The sequence below is a fragment of the Salmo salar genome, chromosome 09 (assembly GCF_965601325.2).
Source record: "Salmo salar chromosome 09, fSalSal1, whole genome shotgun sequence".
NCBI classification, from domain to species: domain Eukaryota; kingdom Metazoa; phylum Chordata; class Actinopteri; order Salmoniformes; family Salmonidae; genus Salmo; species Salmo salar.
In genome coordinates, this window is record NC_138299.1 from 16,835,174 (window position 1) to 16,855,452 (window position 20,279).

At 42.2% G+C, this 20,279-nt stretch overlaps 1 protein-coding gene across 3 annotated transcripts in view; it reads right to left on the reverse strand.

Moving 5' to 3' along the window:
* LOC106610785 (AT-rich interactive domain-containing protein 1B) overlaps positions 1-20,279 on the reverse strand; it is a 231,187-nt gene that overhangs the window by 37,836 nt on the left and 173,072 nt on the right. For 2 of the 3 annotated variants that reach the window (XM_014210355.3, XM_014210353.3), the window contains exons 8-9: positions 19,150-19,465; positions 950-1,096 (exon numbers count right to left, since the gene is read on the reverse strand). In XM_014210355.3, the coding sequence (XP_014065830.3) occupies positions 950-1,096; positions 19,150-19,465 (463 nt within the window). The remainder of the gene's footprint in view (positions 1-949; positions 1,097-19,149; positions 19,466-20,279) is intronic. The other variant, XM_014210357.3, reaches the window with a different exon arrangement.

Below are 20,279 nucleotides of genomic sequence, written 5' to 3' on the forward strand. Positions count from 1 at the left end.
AAACTGTGGTGGAGTGGTTAAGAGAGTCAGGTAGGCAAAGACAATGCCTCCCGCCCTCCCCCGCCAGCCTCCCCCACCGTGGGCCTATGTCTGGGTGTCTGGTAGAATGACAGTGGAGATTGACAGGCTTTGGGATTTGCCCCAGCAGTATGCATCATGTTGTGCCACTTGTTATTGACAGTGAAGATGTCTGTTAATGGCTCCTTCAGCATTTACATAGTCTGTCTGCAGCGCTCCCCTGACCATTAATCACAGTGTCAACCGACGCAGACACACACAGGATTCTCCAAATGCCAACCGGCCCCATGATGCATCACCATCGACCATGGTGGGCGCTCTCTCCACAGAGAAATGCATGTTAACAAATTCAACATGGAGAGGGATTCATTTGTCATTATTAACACGCTTGGGGGGGATGATGCTGACTCTCTCAGTTTCACTCTCAAAAGAAAGCCACATAAGGGAACTCTTTTTTTTTTTTTTGTGATATTACTTACGGGCGATGTCGAGATTCAACTGAAACTGGCAGGCCGTTGTCTATAGTTCTATTTAGAGTTCTGATATCCCACCACGGGATGAATGGTGCACTGTGGTGGTCATCAAAACGGTATGGCTGGCCTCTGAACAAACTAAACATCATGAATGTCAAGAGGGTTGAAACCACCAGATTTGCACAAAACAACATATTGCTTGGGGGTTGAAAGGGAGTTCAGAGAGCCATGCAAATTTAGCAAGAGTTGGCAACAGAAAGCTAAACACAGGTTAGCAGTTAGCAGCCAGTGAAATCCCTCATAAGCAATTTCAGCCAGTGATGCTATCTTTGGCCAGATTAGTTTAGGTGTCAGGTAGGTGCAATATCACCCATAATGAGCATCAAATGAGCACATTTTCAGGCTGAACAGTAACAGGTTAGGGTTAGTGGTTTGGAGATGGTGCTTGGTTGACCTACCCGTGTTGCTGAGAATGAGGGGTGCTGTAGTTGGGGTGTGGAGGTTGGAGAGGAGGAGGAGGAGGGGTGGGTGTGGTGGGGACAGGGGGCAGGGGACTGGGTCCAGAAGAGGTGTGGAGGGCTGGGGACCTCACATAGGGAGGTCTACTGCAGAGGGAAACAAGAGTTTGAGGGAAAGTGCTAAACAAACGGCATTAAGTCAACCCAGGGAACACTACAGTGACGTGTGGTCAGTGCCTACCCTGTGAAAATAAATAAACAATATATATTGACATGACTTGCGCATGCGTGTTTCTACCATATACTGCCAGCTAACGGACGCCGAAAGGCAGGCAGAGAGCTTCGCTGTCTTTCATGGGTCAATATGTCCCATTCATTATTGCACTCAAATAATACATGTGAATGCGTATTGGAGTGAAAAAAGTAATGGGATAGGCAGGAGGATAGGCCGGGCTCGCTCCTGCCTGTGGACGTCATACGTCATCAGCCGCCTTTTGGCTGTTACGTTCATTTTACAACTAGTTAAAGTAAGCTGATCAGAATGGCTAACATATTGCATCGGAAACAGTTTTTAAAGTTGATTTTCTAGCTTAACAGGGGGTGATAAGGAATGGAAGACCAACACCTGAGCTTAGGAACCTACATCAAAGGAAGGGACAGAAAATAACACGATCATTTCAATCTGATTGTTATCAACGGAAAGACTGGCTCTGTGGCTGCGCTGCTAGCAGCCAACTCTACTGCTTCCCGCCTGCTGTTCTCCACCAGCGACAGCGTGTGGACAAGAGACAGTTACTGCATATAGCACTCAACAAGCATGTGAAATCGGTGTCACATCCAAAGCCAGATAGCTCTTAAGACATTTGGCAGCTCACGGATAGATCTGGCATTGAATGAACAACGGAGCTTGAACATCAGCATGCACAATGCCAAGGTAAAAGAGAACCGTAAGATTTTGAAAGCCCTAGCTAATTAATACTAAACATGCTCCTACTGTAGGAATTTTCAATTAAACTGACGTGCACTTCCGTGTTCTGCAGAACAAAGTGATGGATATGAGTTTCTGCAGCGACAAGACTTTGATAGTTTCTATGAGCGAATCGAGCAGAAATGCAATGAACTGGGCCTGGCAGAAAGCGAAACTCGTCGTAAACGGGGCGAATTTACTACAACATTCTGGACAATAACAATGTTCAGATGAGAGCCAGGTTTGAGCACTTTGGTGAACTTAATTTCCTTGGCTTAGTGGACTGGAAAAAAATCTAAACAATGTCACAAAAGTTTGACACCAGCAAACGAGAACCTGTCAAAATATGCCAAGTATTCGTTAAACTTAATGCTGATCTTGTTGGATTGTACAGTTCACAAATGGTACGAGACAAATCCCAGAGGTGACAAAGTTAATGCAGCTGGTCCTCATTATACCAGCCACAACAGCATCTGGTCAAAACCGGATCAAGGACAACTTTCATCCCTTGCCATCATCTCCATCGCATTGAGACCGAGATACTTATTATTATTTATTTTTTTGTAACTTTTTATTGGTATTTTCTTACACAGTTATAGTAAACAATGTTTGAAGTACAGTACATTGCACTCGTGGTTTTATACATTCGATATACCATAGGAACATGCTTTTTGAATGAGGTAGAAATGTATACGCCCATATAAAAATATAAAATACTTAAGTAATACTTTCAAAACAAAACATACATTAGAAACAAAAAAGTGCACAAAAAAATAAAACATGGCTAGTCTTCAAAACGAATAGAAGAATTATAATAATAAGACAGGCTAATATTAAACACTCACAAAGGTAGATCAATTAAATACAAAGCTTAGGTAGGCAGTTTACTGTAGAGTAGAGGGAAATTGCAGTGTCTCTATATAGGTAAAGAAAGGTTGCCACATTCGGTAGAATTGGCAGAAAAACCCTAGTAGGGTATATTTTATCTTCTCCAATTTACTAAAGTGTAAGACATCTTCAATCCACAAAAAATGAGAGGGAGGAGAGGGCGACTTCCACAGAAGTAAAATCAACCCTCTTGCCAACAAACTCACAAAGGCTACAAAGTCAGATGTGTATTTTGGTAGTGTTATAGTATTTTTTTTATATATTTTTTTATTTCACGTTTATTTAACCAGGTAGACCAGTTGCGAACAAGTTCTCATTTACAACTGCGACCTGGCCAAGATAAAGCAAAGCAGTGCGACACAAACAACAACACAGCGTTACACATGGGATAAACAAACGTACAGTCAATAACACAATAGAAAAATCTATATACAGTGTGTGCAAATGTAGTAAGATTAGGGAGGTAAGGCAACAAATAGGCCATAGTGGCGAAATAATAACAATTTAGCAATTAACACTGGAGTGATAGATGTGAAGATGATGATGTGCAAGTAGGGATACTGGGGTGCAAAAGAGGAAAAAATAAATAACAATATGGGGATGAGGTAGTTGGATGGGCTATTTACAGATGGGCTGTGTACAGGTGCAGTGATCGGTAAGCTGATGCTTAAAGTTAGTGAGGGAGATATAAGTCTCCAGCTTCAGTGATTTTTGCAATTCGTTCCAGTCATTGGCAGCAGAGAACTAGAAGGAAAGGAGGTGTTGGCTTTGGGGATGACCATTGAAATATACCTGCTGGAGCGCGTGCTACGGGTGGGTGTTGCTATGGTGACCAGTGAGCTGCAATAAGGCGGGGCTTTACCTAGCAAAGACTTATAGATGACCTGGAGCCAGTGGGTTTGGCGAGGAATATGAAGCGAGGGCCAGCCAACGAGAGCATACAGGTCGCAGTAGTGGGTAGTATATGGGGCTTTGGTGACAAAACGGATGACACTGTGATAGACTACATCCAATTTGCTGAGTAGAGTGTTGGAGGCTATTTTGTAAATGACATCGCCGAAGTCAAGGATCGGTAAGATACCCTCGTAAAACTGACTATGTTTAGCAGCATGAGTGAAGGAGGCTTTGTTGCGAAATAGGAAGCCGATTCTAGATTTAATTTTGGATTGGAGATGCTTAATGTGAGTCTGGAATGAGAGTTTACAGTCTAACCAGACACCTAGGTATTTGTAGTTGTCCACATATTCTAAGTCAGAACCGTCCAGAGTAGCGATGCTAGTCAGGCGGGCGGGCGGATGCAGGCAGCGATCGGTTGAAAAGCATGCATTTAGTTTTACTAGCATTTAAGAGCAGTTGGAGGCCACGGAAGGAGTGTTGTATGGCATTGAAGCTCGTTGGGAGGTTTGTTAACACAGTGTCCAAAGAAGGGCCAGAAGTATACAGAATGGTGTCGTCTGTGTAGAGGTGGATCAGAGAATCACCAGTAGCAAGAGCGAAATCATTGATATATAGAGAGAAGAGAGTCGGCCCGGGAATTGAACCCTGTGGCACCCCCATAGAGACTGCCAGAGGTCCGGACAACAGGCCCTCCGATTTGACACACTGAACTCTATCTGAGAAGTAGTTGGTGAATCAGGCGAGGCAGTCATTTGAAAAACCAAGGCTATTGAGTCTGCCGATAAGAATGCGGTGATTGACAGAGTCGAAAGCCTTGGCCAGGTCAATGAAGACGGCTGCACAGTACTGTCTTTTATTGATGGCGGTTATGATATTGTTTAGGACCTTGAGCGTGGCTGAGGTGCACCCATGACCAGCTCAGAAACCAGATTGCATAGCGGAGAAGGTACGGTGGGATTCGAAATGGTTGGTGAGCTGTTTGTTAACTTGGCTTTCGAAGACTTTAGAAAGGCAGGGTAGGATAGATATGGGTCTGTAACAGTTTTGGTCTAGAGTGTCTCCCCATTTGAAGAGGGGGATGACTGCGGCAGCTTTCCAATATTTAGGGATCTCAGACGATACGAAAGAGAGGTTGAACAGGCTAGTAATAGGGGTTGCAACAATTGCGGCAGATCATTTTAGAAAGAGAGGGTCCAGATTGTCTCAGGTATTTCCCCAAATAATGATGTTATGGCAGTAGGAGCAAAAAGCACTTGTAATACTTTAGATATTGTATCAAAGATGGCAGACCAATAGTTATGTAGAGAAGAGCAGGACCAAAACATATGTATTAATGAGGCAGGAGCTTGCCAACACCTGTCGCAAACAGGGTCGACATCAGGATAGATCTAAGCCTGAGTTTAGTCCAGTGAGGGCGGTGTAGGATTTTGCATTAGATTAAAACATGTTTGGCACAAATAGGAGAGGAGTGGACACGGTACATAATACCTTCCCATGTACAGTTGAAGTCGGAAGTTTACATACACTTACGTTGGAGCCATTAAAACTTGTTTTTCAACCACTCCACAAATTTCTTATTAACACTTCACAAAATAGATGGCATGATGAGGTAGGAAAATTATATGGACATATTGAAGCAACATCTCAAGACATCAGTCAGGAAGTTAAAGCTTGGTCGCAAATGGGTCTTCCAAATGGACAATGACCCCAAGCATACTTCCAAAGTTGTGGCAAAATGGCTTAAGGACAACAAAGTCAAGGTATTGGAGTGGCCATCACAAAGCTCTGACCTGAATCCTATAGAAAATTTGTGGGCAGAACTGAAAAAGCGTGTGCGAGCAAGGAGGCCTACAAACCTGACTCAGTTACACCAGCTCTGTCAGGAGGAATGGGACAAAATTCACCCAACTTATTGAGGGAAGCTTGTGGATGTCTACCTGAAACGTTTGACCCAAGTTAAACATTTTAAAGGCAATGCTACCAAACACTAATTGAGTGTGTGTAAACTTCTGACCCACTGTGAATGTGATGAAAGAAATAAAAGCTGAAATAAATCATTCTCTACTATTATTCTGACATTTCACATTCTTAAAATAAAGTGGTGATCCTAACTGACCTAAGACAGGGAATTTTTACTTGTATTAAATGTCAGGAATTGTGAAAAACTGAATTTAAATTTACTTGGCTAATGTAAACTTCCGACTTCAACTGTATCATCAGTAAACTCATCACCTAGATCCTGTTCCCATAAAGTTTTAATAGCTGCGAATGAAGGATTGTGAAGAGAATACATTTGATCATAGCTATAAGAAATAATACCTTTTACTGTTGGGGATGGTGTGACAAATGCATCAGTGGGAGGGCCAACAGGAAGAGTGGGGAATTGAGAGGTCATGTCATGGACAAAGCTGCACACTTCTAAATAAATTACTATTCGGAAGGTGGAATTTAGTTGAGAGTTGTTGGAACGATGCAAACGTGCCGCCAATATACAAATCATCGAATGATTTGATGCCAAGGCTGAAGCACATGGAGAAGGTTCCATCTAATAGGGATGGATGGAGTAGAGGGGCCCTTAATGAATAGGTTTGCAAACCAAAGTGACGTCTAAACTGGTTCCAGATCTTGAAAGTGATTTTTACTAAAATAACTTGAAGTAGCAGAATGAATAGGGGAATGTGCCAAAGCAGCCAGTGAGGATGGCATACATGAGGAAGATTATATCTTCAACCATGCTGGAATGATATGTGGGGTATCTGCACGGATCCAGTACTGAATTACACAGAAGTTGGCAGCCCAATAATAGAACTGGAAATTAGGTAGGGCCATGCCCACTAAGGGGTTAGGCCTTTGCAGGAACAGCTTGCAGATCCTTCATTTTTTTTTATTCCAGATGAAGTGTGAGACAATAATAAAGATTTGGGAATAAAAATAGGTATACATCAAATCCAATCAAATTGTATTGGTCACATACATGTGATTAGCATATGTTACTGCGGGTGTAGCGAAATGCTTGTATTTCTAGCTCCAATAGTGCAGTAATATCTAACAAGTAATATCTAACAATACACACAACATATACCCAATACACACAAATCTAAGTAGGAATTAATTAAGACTATATACACATGGACAAGCGATGTCAGAGCGGAACGGACTAAGATACAGTAGAATAGTATAGAATACAGTATATACAGTTGAAGTCAGAAGTTTACATACACTTAGGTTGGAGTCATTAAAACTTGTTTTTCAACCACTCTTGTTAACAAACTATAGTTTTGGCAAGTCGGTTAGGACATCTACTTTGTGGATGACACAAGCCATTTTTCCAATAGTTGTTTACAGACAGATTATTTCACTTAGAATTCACTATATGACAATTCCAGTGGGTCAGAAGTTTACATACACTAAGTTGACTGTGTCTTTAAACAGCTTGGAAAATTCCAGAAAATGATGTCATGGCTTTAGAAGCTTCTGATAGGCTAAGTGACATCATAAGAGTCAATTGGAGGTATACCTGTGGATGTATTTCAAGGACTACCTTCAAACTCACTGCCTCTTTGCTTGACATCATGGGAAAATCAAAAGAAATCAGCCAAGACCTCAGGAAAAACCTCCACGTCTGGTTCATCCTTGGGAGTAATTTCCAAATGCCTGAAGGTACCACGTTCATCTGTACAAACAATAGTACGCAAGTATAAACACCATGAGACCACGCAGCCGTCATACCGCTCAGGAAGGAGACGCGTTCTGTCTCCTAGAGATTAACGTACTTTGGTGCGAAAAGTGCAAATCAATCCCAGAACAACAACAAAGAACCTTGTGAAGATGCTGGAGGAAACGGGTACAAAAGTATCTATATCCACAGTAAAACGAGTCCTGTATCGACATAACCTGAAAGGCCGCTCAGCAAGGAAGAAGCCACTGCTCCAAAACCGCCATAAAAAAGCCAGACTACGGTTTACAACTGCACATGGGGACAAAGAATGTACTTTTTGAAGAAATGTCCTCTGGTCTGATGAAACAAAAATGGAACTGTTTGGCCATAATGACCATCGTTATGTTTGGAGGAAAAAGGGGGAGGCTTGCAAGGCTTGTCTACCTGAAACGTTTGACCCAAGTTAAACATTTTAAAGGCAATGCTACCAATTACTAATTGAGTGTATGTAACTTCTGACCCACTGGGAATAAGATGAAAGAAATAAAAGCTGAAATAAATCATTCTCTCTACTATTATTCTGACATTTCACATTCTTAAAATAAAGTGGTGATCCTAACTGACCTAAGACAGGGACTTTTTACTAGGATTAAATGTCAGGAATTGTGAAAAACTGAGTTTAAATGTATTTGGCTAAGGTGTATGTAAACTTCCGACTTCAACTTCCGACTTCAGCTTCCGACTTCCTAGTAAAAATTCCCTTGGTCCAGGCTACTGTTGATTGCGAAGATGGAGGCCTTTTTAATTGAAGTAAAACAAAAGTTAGAGTATGCATATGGTGAAAAGCCTACAAGGCAGGGCTCCAGACTGCGACCATTTCATCACATTTTGCAACCCTTTGACTTGGCTGTATGTATTGGTTGCATCGGTGCGGGCTGCACATTCATTCACCAAACTAAAAACGTGCTATTTTTTAGAAGGCTAAAACCATGATTTGGCCAAACATTAAAGTACATTATCTTCATGAATCCTGTAATAAAAGTGTCCGCTTGCCTGCCCCTGTACCTGTTAGGCTGGGGCCTGCTGCTGTGTCGAGCGAGCTACTCTCTCTTTCTTTCCCGGTGGAAAAAATGCTCAGGGAGAAAGAAAAGTCTTCTGATTGTATAACATTTTTAAATCCAATTGCTGGGAAAACACAGCTGTCCTGTTGTCACAGATGGAGATAGGATGTTCTCATCTTTCTGTAGGTATACTTTTTATTGCTCAACTCTCACTTATGAGCTCAATAGCAACTACAAAAATATTTGATATGGCTTTGAGATACGAAACGCGGAATGCGCATTGGCCATTGTGATTGCATATGGATCGAAAGGGTGGGGGGGAGTGGGCAGTAAATATCATACCTCGATGTCCTGAATAATGGCCAAGTCTACCTTGCTCCCTACTCGTCTGAATCGCTTGGAAGAAACAAACAGAATTCCTCCAACACCTATCGAAAACTACTAAGCTACACTACATAACCAAAAGTATGTGGACTGGACACCTGCTCGTCGAATTTCAAAATCATGGGTATTATAATGGAGTTGGTCCCCCCTTTGCTGCTATAACATCCTCCACTATCCTGGGAATGCTTTCCACTAGATGATGGAACATTGCTGCGGGGACTTGCTTCCATTCAGCCACAAGAGCATTAGTGAGGTCGGGCACTGATGTTGGGCGGTTAGGCCTGCCTCGCAGTCAGCGTTCCAATTCATCCCTAAGGTGTTCGACGGGGTTAAGGTCAGGGCTCTGTGCAGGCCAGTCAAGTTCTTCCACACCGATCTCGACAAACCATTTCTGTATGGACATCGCTTTATGCACTGGGGCACTGTCATGCTGAAACAGGAAAGGGCCTTCCCCAAACTGTTTCCACAAAGTTGGAAGCACAGACTCATCTAGAATGTCATTGTCTGCTATAGCGTTAAGATTTCCCTTCACTGGAACTAAGGAGCCTAGCCCGAATCACGAAAAACAGCCCCAGACCATTATTACTCATCCACCAAACTTTACAGTTGGAACTATGCATTCGGGCTGGTAGCGTTCTCCTGGCATCTGCCAATCCCAGATTTGTTCGTCGGACTGCCAGATGGTGAAGTGTGATTCATCACTCCAGAGAACGCGTTTCCACTACTCCAGAGTATTCTCAATTGAATCTTATCTTTACTAATATGTAAAATTAGTTTCAATTTAGAATGGCCCATTATCAAATGGGCAGGAACAGGGGCAGGGGAAAAAAGACATCCGTATGAATAGCAAATAGCGGCCGCTTTCCTGCCGGTTTGTTTTTTCAATCATGCCTGGTTGGCTACTCTCCGGTTATTTCACTCCAAGCATCAACTGTTTGAGAAGCATGCCTGACTCTCACTGTGCAATAGGTGATATTCCGCCCAAACTCTGTATGCCATGGGCTCTCCAACCCTGTTCCTGCAGCTACCCAGTGCTTCATTTTGGAAACCAAGTAACATGTTTTCACAACGAAACATATTAAAATGTTGACAGACCCTCTCTTCAAGAAAGTAATGAAGGAGAAAGAGGAGATGAAGACACACAGTGGTGAGATATTTTGAAAATAAAGGTAATGAGTCAGCCTATTAATTATGAAAATATAAAAAATGCCCTATTACTAGGCTATTCAAAATAAAATACAAATTCACTATGATTGTAGGCTAACCATAAGCCACCCTGCACAATCAATGAACCAATAGTATTGCCTAGGCCTATACATTCTGGCCCGGACTTATGAGTAGAAAGATTGGAGCATAGCATAAGGTAAACAGTCCACCCAGTATGCATAACATACATACTGTGTTGGGACTTACAAGTACCTGGACACCAAATACTCCTGTGTCCAACAGCACAAAACAATAAGCAGCATCGTATGTGAAGGCTCTGATTCCCAACTACTATGTGATCGGGGTGAGATCCATATTCAGCGTGCCAACTATGGTCGTCGTCAACACGATGTGTGTTCCATTGGGCGCCCACAGGAACAACTCAAAAACACCAACTGCCTCAGCCAAAAAGACAATTACTAGAATTTGTTTAATTTTGGAGCATAGGCTAGACCAATTGTGTACTAAAGACATAAGAATTTTTCTTAAAATTGATCATCACAGTGAGGTGAGTTTTAAAAGTAAGATAGGCCTACTGTTTTGATGAGAAGTGTGTGATGTGATTTTAGATTTTATTTGCATTGACGCCAGAGTAGTTAGAAGAACAATAGAGCCCTGAATACCAGACCATCAGAACCTGATGGAGGAACAATAGAGCCCTGAGTACCAGACCATCAGAACCTGATGGAGGAACAATAGAGCCCTGAATACCAGACCATCAGAACCTGATGGAGGAACAATAGAGCCCTGAGTACCAGACCATTAGAACCTGATGGAGGAACAATAGAGCCCTGAGTACCAGGCCATTAGAACCTGATGGAGGAACAATAGAGCCCTGAATACCAGACCATTAGAACCTGATGGAGGAACAATAGAGCCCTGAATACCAGACCATTAGAACCTGATGGAGGAACAATAGAGCCCTGAGTACCAAACCATTAGAACCTGATGGAGGAACAATAGAGCCCTGAGTACCAGACCACTTGAACCTGATGGAGGAACAATAGAGCCCTGAATACCAGACCATTAGAACCTGATGGAGGAACAATAGATCCCTGAATACCAGACCATTAGAACCTGATGGAGGAACAATAGAGCCCTGAGTACCAGACCATTAGAACCTGATGGAGGAACAATAAATCCCTGAATACCAGACCATTAGGACCTGATGGAGGAACAATAGAGCCCTGAGTAGCAGGCCATTAGGACCTGATGGAGGGACAACAGAACCCTGAGTAGCAGGCCATTAGGACCTGATGGAGGAACAATAGAGCCCTGAATACCAGACCATTAGAACCTGATAGAGGAACAATAGAGCCCTGAATACCAGACCATTAGGACCTGATGGAGGAACAATAGAGCCCTGAATACCAGACCATTAGGACCTGATGGAGGGACAACAGAGCCCTGAGTAGCAGGCCATTAGGACCTGATGGAGGGACAATAGAACCCTGAGTAGCAGGCCATTAGGACCTGATGGTCGTTAGCGAATTGGGTACTACTAACGCATGTCCAGAGTGCATTATTTTAATTCAGTGTGCATTACAGGAGATGGACATGGAATTTTACTGCGGTCATGACTCATGACCCGTGGTGGTAATATGGTCACCGCAACAGCCCTAGCCTGGCTACAACGATGATTTAAATTAAAGAACATATCCGATGTAAACAAATTGATTGGTCACGTGATAACGAACTAGAATATATTGGCCAAACGTTAAACTGTCCCCCCAAATATATTTTAAACTTATTGGAGTGTACAGACCACCTTCCACCCTTAAGAGTGTTTTTTATCAGTTTAATAACATGCTTAGGGAATGTGATTTTGGGATAGAGGTCATCTTAATGGGAGATTTCAACATTAATTATGAAAATCCTCAAATGGATCACTAATACCTTTGACCTTACACAGATAGTTAAATGGCCACCCGGTATGACTTTTTCTTCTAAAACACAGATTAATCTGGTGTTCAGTAATAAACCAGCGAGAGTGACAATCATTCAGTATGATTACTGGGCTGTCTAACCATAATCTGACACTCATAGCCAGAAAGATTTCCAAGAACATGTTTAACCTCTCTACTGAACAGGTTTAACCTCTCTACTGAACAGGTTTAACCTCTCTACTGAACAGGTTTAACCTCTCTAATGAACAGGTTTAACCTCTCTACTGAACAGGTTTAACCTCTCTACTGAACAGGTTTAACCTCTCTACTGAACAGGTTTAACCTCTCTACTGTTAGAAAACCTGATCAGCTCAGGATACCTAAGGCTGAATTAAATGATTTAAGGGAATTAACTGGAATGATCTTCTGTCCTATACAAACGTGGAAGCTGACAGTCAGATGTTTCTATCCACAATCCAGACTACAATAAATGACTTCCTAAAGAAAACCAAATCCAAACCTGGCCAAAAGAGCACTCTTCCTTGGCTAAATAGAGAATCTGGAAACTGATGAAAGAACAAGACCATGACCTAAAAACAACGCGGAAGTCCAAATTAGAGCATGACAGACATAGGTTTTACCATGTTGAGAAAGAAGGTGATGAAAGAAATCAGACAGGCCAAGGCCAACTTTTTTTAGCAACATAATTGTGAAGCTAAGGGAAATTCAGTCCATAGTAACACTGCAAAAAGACTAGAAATCAATGTGAATGGCAGTTTAACACAGGATGCAGGCAAAATAGCAACAGCGTTCAACTCAAAGATGTGTTTGGGCTGGACTCTACCTTCAACAACTACAAAGAGTCACTCACTGGCCCCATTACTAAGGTCACCAACACATCTATTGGTCAGAGGGTGTTTCCAAGGGTCTGGAAGTCAGCCATAATAACACCCATCTTTAAATCAGGTGACCCTGCTGACGTGAGTAACTACAGGCCCATTAGTATACTACCTGTTGTGTCGAAGGTTACTGAAAAGTGTGTAGCAGAACAACTGATTGTCCACCTCAACAACAAGCCCCTTCACAACCCATGCAGTTTGGCTTAAGAGCGAACCACACCACAGAAATGGACAAAGGGGATGTTGTTGGGGCTGTGTTTCTAGACCTGAGGAAAGCCTTTGATACTGTTGACCATGAGGTTCTCATCACTAAAACTGCCCAAGTTCAACTTTTCCCCAGATGCCTTGAGATGGATGAAATCATACCTCAGAGGCAGAACCCAGTGTGTCAGAGCGAGCAATGACGCTACTGAGGCAGATATCTTAAGTATCAGAGGACAAGCTCCAGGTGGTATCCGATTTTAAGTACCATATTTGATTCCAACCTCTCTTTTAAAAAGCAGGTTAAAAAGGTAACTCAAATAACCAAATTCAACCTAGCTAATTTCCAATACATATAAAATTGTTTGACTATAAAGGCAGCAAAGCTGTACTTCAATGCTAGATACTCCCTCACTTAACATACTGCTTGACTAGTTGGGACCAAGCTTGCCGTACAACATTAAAACCAATTCACTCTGTCTACTGTACAAACAGGCTCTCAAAGTGCTTGATAGAAAGCCCAATAAACATCATCACTGTTACATCCTCAGAAAGCATAAGCTCCTTGTCTTGTCCTGCACTGTTGGTTAAGGGCTCGTAAGTAAGCATTTCACGGTAAGGTCTGCACATGTTGTATTCGGCGCATGTGACGAATAAAGTTTGATTTGATTTTGATTTCATTTGTCTTCAAGATCCTAAATGGCCTAACTCTGCCCCACTTAGTACTTTTGTTAAACAGAAAAGCCAAACCCACGGCAACAGATCCAGATCTGCCGTGAGAGGTGACTGTATAGTTCCCTTAAGGAAAAGCACTTTCAGATAATCTGCTTTCTCTGCGAGAGCTTCCCATGTCTGGAACACACTGCCACCAGACACACGTAGCTGCACCACCTATCACACCTTCACAAAAACACATAAAGACATGGCTAAAGGCCAATCAGACTTGTGAACATAATCCCTAGCTGTGTATTGCCGCTTTCCATGTTATCTGTTGTACGGTGTATGTATGTATGTATGTATATTGTGAGGTGTGTAAACACTGTTTGTTGCTTTTATGTATTTTTTTTGTACTATTCTCTGTCTGCGTGCTAGGTGTTGCTTGTCCTATGTTGTCTGTATTGTTATTGTAATCGTTTTTCATAACCTGCCCAGGGACTGCGGTTGGCACTTTTCCTGAAACATTGATGAATGTGCACTGTACCTGTAGAATTAAACTCAATAAAGTGTAAGTAAAGTATTGGACGGTAGGCTATTTTTTATTTTTTTTACATGAAATGTACATGACTACTACGAGTGGGTATTATCTTTAGAGTTCATGATCTAGCTAATGTGTTTTGAGTTTCCACTTCCTCAGGTGGTGAATTAGCCCCAAATAAATCAGCCTGTGACCTTAGAGCACATAAAGATGCAGTCAAATTCATCTCTATTGACATTTTTTTTTAATACAAATCCAGCCCTATTTTGACAGTAAAATATAAAAACAATAGTATAAGTGTCTATCCAAAATGCATGACAATCTCTAGATTAGGTTGCACATTAAAATGTGTAATCACGTCACAAGATGATGAAACATAGGACAAGCAATGACGTAAATGTAAATGAAACAACGCATTTCCTCAATACCATCTCAGTAGTCTGTAACACTTTTAATAAAACACTGTAAATGACTTTAGAAGACGATAGGCCCTGAAAATACATTTGTGCGACCAAATCATGGGCTGGTGCCACTAACTGAAAAGGAAAATGTTGGTCTGGAGCCTTGCTACCAGGGGAATGTCCCCCATATTGAGAAGTTGTCATATTGTAGTGGACAAAGATGAGCAGAATGTTGGCACGGCCAAATGCAGGCTGCGGTGCAACTCACTATTCAGGTAGGATGCATTTTTTTCCCCCTTTGTTTCTTTTCTCGTATTTTATAATCATTTGTTTTTTTTTCACTGTTATTATTGTAGGCCTATTTATTAATTATTTAAATATGAAACGTGTTTTGTTTCATTCTCTATGGACTTTATCCAACATGCTATTGTGCCCACCCATAACCACAGCCATACTCTAGATGGACCTGGTTATTACCATGGGCTTTCTATTGACATATTCTCTATTGTTGACATTGCTTTATCTGATCACCATTATCTGGTCCATTATGCTATTCTGAGAGAGCAACTTGGCATATATAACAAGGCAATTAGAAATACCAGACGGGCTCATTTTTCTAACTTGATCACTAATAATCAGAATAATTTGAGTGCTCTTCTCCTCCATCGATGGCCTGATAAATCCTACTCCCGCAAACCTATGTGAACTTTCCTCCACATCGAAATGTGATGGATGAGTTTGCGGCATATTTCAGAGATAAGATAACCAACATTAGGCTGGGTATCAGTCAGCCTACCACGCAAAGACAATCTGGATGTATTTTCCCTGGTTGGCACAGACGTGCTCAGGAAAGCGATATCACAAGCCTTCTACCTGCCTTCTCGATCCTATCCCCACCACCTTCTTCAAAACAGTTTTTAATTGCATATCTGAAAAAGTGAAGGCTATTGTTAATCACTGCCTGTTCACAGGCACTTTCCTCACTGCACTAAAAACTGCTGTTGGTGAACCCTTCTGAAGAAAAGTAATCTATATTCTTCAGCTCCTAGCAATTTTCTGCCAATCTCCAACCTTCCATTCTTACGCAAAATTCTGGAGAAATTGGTTTTCAAACAGCTAAATGTTTTTTTAAGTGCCAACTGTATTTAAAAAAAGTCCAATCTGGTTTTCATGCCCAACACAGCACAGAGACAGCCTTAGTTGAAGTGGTAAATGATCTTAGAGCCAACACAGATGCCAAACAGCTTTCTGTTCATGTACTCTTGGATTTAAGTGTTGCATTCGACAATTGTTGACCATGATGTCGTTCTGGACAGACTGGAGAGGTGGGTTGGCCTCTCTGGTTCAGTTCTAAATTGGTTTAGAACCTATTTAACCGGTCGAGAGTTTTTGTCCCCCTTGGTGAACATAACTCAGAGAAAATAGATATCACAAGTGGGGTTCCACAAGGTTTCGAATTTGGGTCTGGTACTGTTCGGTTTACCCCTTGGCAGCGTTATCAGAAGCACGACATTGATTTTCACTGCTACGCAGACGATACACAACTTTACATTTCTGTGTTACCAGAGGATTTTAGCTCCACAGATAAATTATTAGATTGTATAAGTGATTTAAATAGTTGGATGGCTCACAACTTCCTCCAGCTAAATCAAGACAAGACCGAGGTACTTGGAGCCAAAGCACAGGGAGAGAATCTGGCCGCACATTTTAATTCACGGGCAATAAAGATAAAATACCAGGTAAAAAAACCTAGGTGTCATTTTAGATTCTTAATTTCGAATCACACAGTAGGAATGTGACAAAAATAGCTTTTTACTACTTGAGGAACATTGCCAAGGTGTGGCCGTTTCTCAGGTTGATACAGAGAGACTCATCCATGCTTTTATTACCAGCAGGCTTGACTACTGTAATGCTCTCCTGTATGGTCTACCCAAAAAAGCCATTGGTCAACTGCAAAATACACAGAATTCTTCAGCACAGGTACTGACCAAGACCAGACAGAGAGCACATATAACACTGGTTTTAAAGGCTGCATTGGCTGCCTGTGAGTTTTAGAATACATTTTAAGATTCTTCTATTGGTTTTTAAATCAAGCCACGATTTTGAACCCCAATACATGTCAGATATGCTTTTGAGTTATGTACCCAGTAGGTCCCTCAGATCCTCTGGCACTGGCCTTTTTACTATCCCAAAGCCTAGGACCAAGAGGCATGGAGAGACAGCCTTTAGGTACTATGCTCCCAGCCACTGGAACAGCCTGCAGAGAACCTGGGGGAGGCCGAAACTCATTTCAATTAACGATATTCTGTACATAAATAGGGATACACATTCACAAGGCCACTTCAGCAGAAGCATTGGTGATTGGCCTCCGCCCGTCTGCATTGCTTCAGAAGGCGAAGCCCCAAGCTGCTCAATATGACCACTTCTGTTCCTCCTACCATTTTAAAGACTGGTCCATGTTTACAAATACTCCCAAGACAGGGTTCAGCCAGAGTTTACTGCCCACACACAATCCCACCACTTCCTCCTCACAAATCTGCCCTGCTCTGGGAAGCACTCACACATTAAATTACTCAAGCACACTAGCTAAATAACACCCATCTACCCATTCCATTTAGCATAAATACTGTAAGTACATAAATAAGTAGGGCCGGGACGATACCAGTATTGCGAGACTCGTTAGTATCGTAGCAAGGAAACAAAACACAAAGTGGATTTAACTTAGGAAAACAGCCCTAATGTTGGAAACAAACATTGTGTTGTCCTCCAGAGGCACATTTATTTTCAAAGCTATAGCTGTAATGAATACTCGGGGAGAAAAAGGTGTAGATTCACTCGCAGAGCGCGGCAGGTGTTTATTTCGCAGAAGGCAGGAACCGTGGTCACAGGCAGGCAACGGTCATACACAGGTAGGCAAACAGGCAGGTGAATCAAAACTAGGACTGAAGGCTATAACTGGTTCTCACAAACGAGCTCGGAAAAGGCTTAGTAGAGTCAAAACGAACAATACCTCACAAAGGAACAAACAGCATGAACTGAACTAAATAAGGAGCTGATGAGACCAGCTGAGTAACTAACGCAGGTGAAATCAATGAACAAAAATGAAAGACAGGGCTACGTTCTAGAACACAAAGAAACAGGGCTACGTTCAAGAACACAAGGTTGACTAAGAAAATAAATATAGAACCTTACAATAGCACACACTATTTTATACAGCAGGTTTTTAAAGGACCAAAGAGTAAGGTCTGCTTCGTGTTTTCATTTTTGCCATGGAAAAAACATTGCGATACTGGTATCGTCCCGGCCCTATAAATATGTACTGCTTGATATGTGTCAAGGTTCTTCATAATGCTGCTTTTTATGTTGGTCTCCAAGTGTTTGTTGAGTTTCCTAAGTAGCTTGGTGTTGTGTTGTACATGTGAAGGGCATGTTATGATCACTTGAAATCTTGTTAAGTGTTTTCCAAGGTAACGTAGTGCATCGTTGTTCATTATAACGACTCTGTTTTTTTTTCTACTGCTACTCAGTCTCTAACACAATATTCCATTGGACATAATTTCACCAGCGAGATTGTGCTTCTAATGCCTTCCAGATAGATAGAAGCCCTACATCAGGGATCATCAACTCGATTCAGCCGCGGGCCGATTTCTTCTTAAGCGGATGGACGGGGGAACGGAACATAATTACAAATCATTTGTTGACTGCAAAATGACCGCAAGAATCTCAAACAGATATCATATTTGACTAAAAACATAATAATGTCAAACTTTGCTTCCATTTGTATACGATCACGTATCTCTATTATGCGTGGGATTACTTGGAAACAGAGTTCCTAAATTAAAATCACTTGTAGTTGATTTCCTGGTGTTTTTTTACAGTATTTTATGTCCAACAATAAAAAATAAAAAAAAATACAAAAAATAAAATATATATATATATATATATATATATATATATTGCTCAGAAAACTTGGGGGGTCAAATAAAACTACCCGTGTGACAAATTCGGCCGGTTGTTTAACCCTGTCCTATATGAAGCTCTTACTGTCCTCTAGTATTAAACAAGAAGAGATTTATTTGAATGAGTTCCATGGCACACAATGCTCCTCTATATCTCCCCACAGTTTGAGCATAGAGAACTACGCACTGAAACTTTAGTCCGAAGAGCGTAAAGCCCCAAAGTCTCTGTAGTGACATAAGTGAGTGAGTGATGCCCTGTGCTCACACATTTTAGCAGACTATTTCAGGGGGTAGTAAAAATAGTCTCTTCTCCAAATAAAGTATTTTTACTGGAACATTGCAGTAATGTGTTCAGCCTTCTGCCCAATTCCTCTCCTCTTCTCTCTCTGTCTATCAATGTCACTCTCATACACAGATCACACACAGATCACATACGCACGCTCGCACACTCGCACACTCGCACCCACACCTCGCACACACACACACACACACACACACACACACACACACACACACACACACACACACACACACACACACACACACACACACATCATCAGAGAGACCACTGGTGAAGAAAACGAACATGTCATCTCACCTGCTCTGTACAGAGTTGACTGCGGCCTGCATAACGGAAGCGGCTGCCTCCTGGGCCTTGCGGTTGACGTTGCCCAGTGAAGGAGGGCCCATCCCTGGGCCTGCCGGCTGGGGCATACTGGGCGAGCTGGGGGCCATGTTGGGGTAGGGTCGGCTGCCCGCGCCAAGACTGCGGCCCATGGGCATGGGCTGCCCGGGACCCTGGCCGTGCATGGGGCTGCTGGCATTCATACCCAGGCTGTTGGTCATGCCAGGGCCGGGGCCGCTGTAGTTGGCACTGGGGGTTCCGCCGTAGTTGGGTGGACGTGGGTAGTTACCTGAGGACAGAGGAGAAATAGAACATCTGGGAGTTAGCAGAGGCCAGTTTAACGATAACAGTAAGTTCATCCCTCAGCATGAATAAAGTGACAGTTATATATCTTATGCTAGTTTCATGTAGTCATTTTCTCTCATTCGCTCTGCATCCACCGCAGAGGAGAACCTAGAGGCTTGGCACACAAGGATACTCTTTCTATACATGCTTTACCAGTCAACTGTAAGTTGTGTTAGATAAAAGCGCCTGCTAAATGACCATATTATGACATTATGTAGCTACGACGTCACAGCACAAGGATTATACTGTGATAGAAAAATCAACATCATATGTGAAATAGAAGCAAATGTCAGATGAAACAGCTTTACTGACACACTACATCCTTACACTTTTGACTCAATAGCCTCTGTAGGGTGTATCTATGCAATTGTGAATACAGTTCTTTGTTATACTGAAGCCATTGCCATTGATATATTGGCTGCAGATTTGACATCTATGGGAGGGGAGGGATGCTGAATCGCCATGTGAACAATTGCAAAGCTTGACTTTTAGAAACACTTGAGAGCCACTGTAATCTGCAGTAAAGGCTTTCTTCCTGCCCCAGCAGCCATAATGGCACAAGCCTTCCTCACGCACACTTAAACCCCTACATTTTGGCTTAACACACTCCAGAGCCAGCTGGAAAAGGAGTCACAAACACAAACATTCAAGAAAACACACACACATGCATGCATGTGCGCACACACCACACACACACACAGAAAATGTGGAGTCCCTTTTGTGAAGGGGGCTATTTATTTTGATTTGATTAAGAGTGC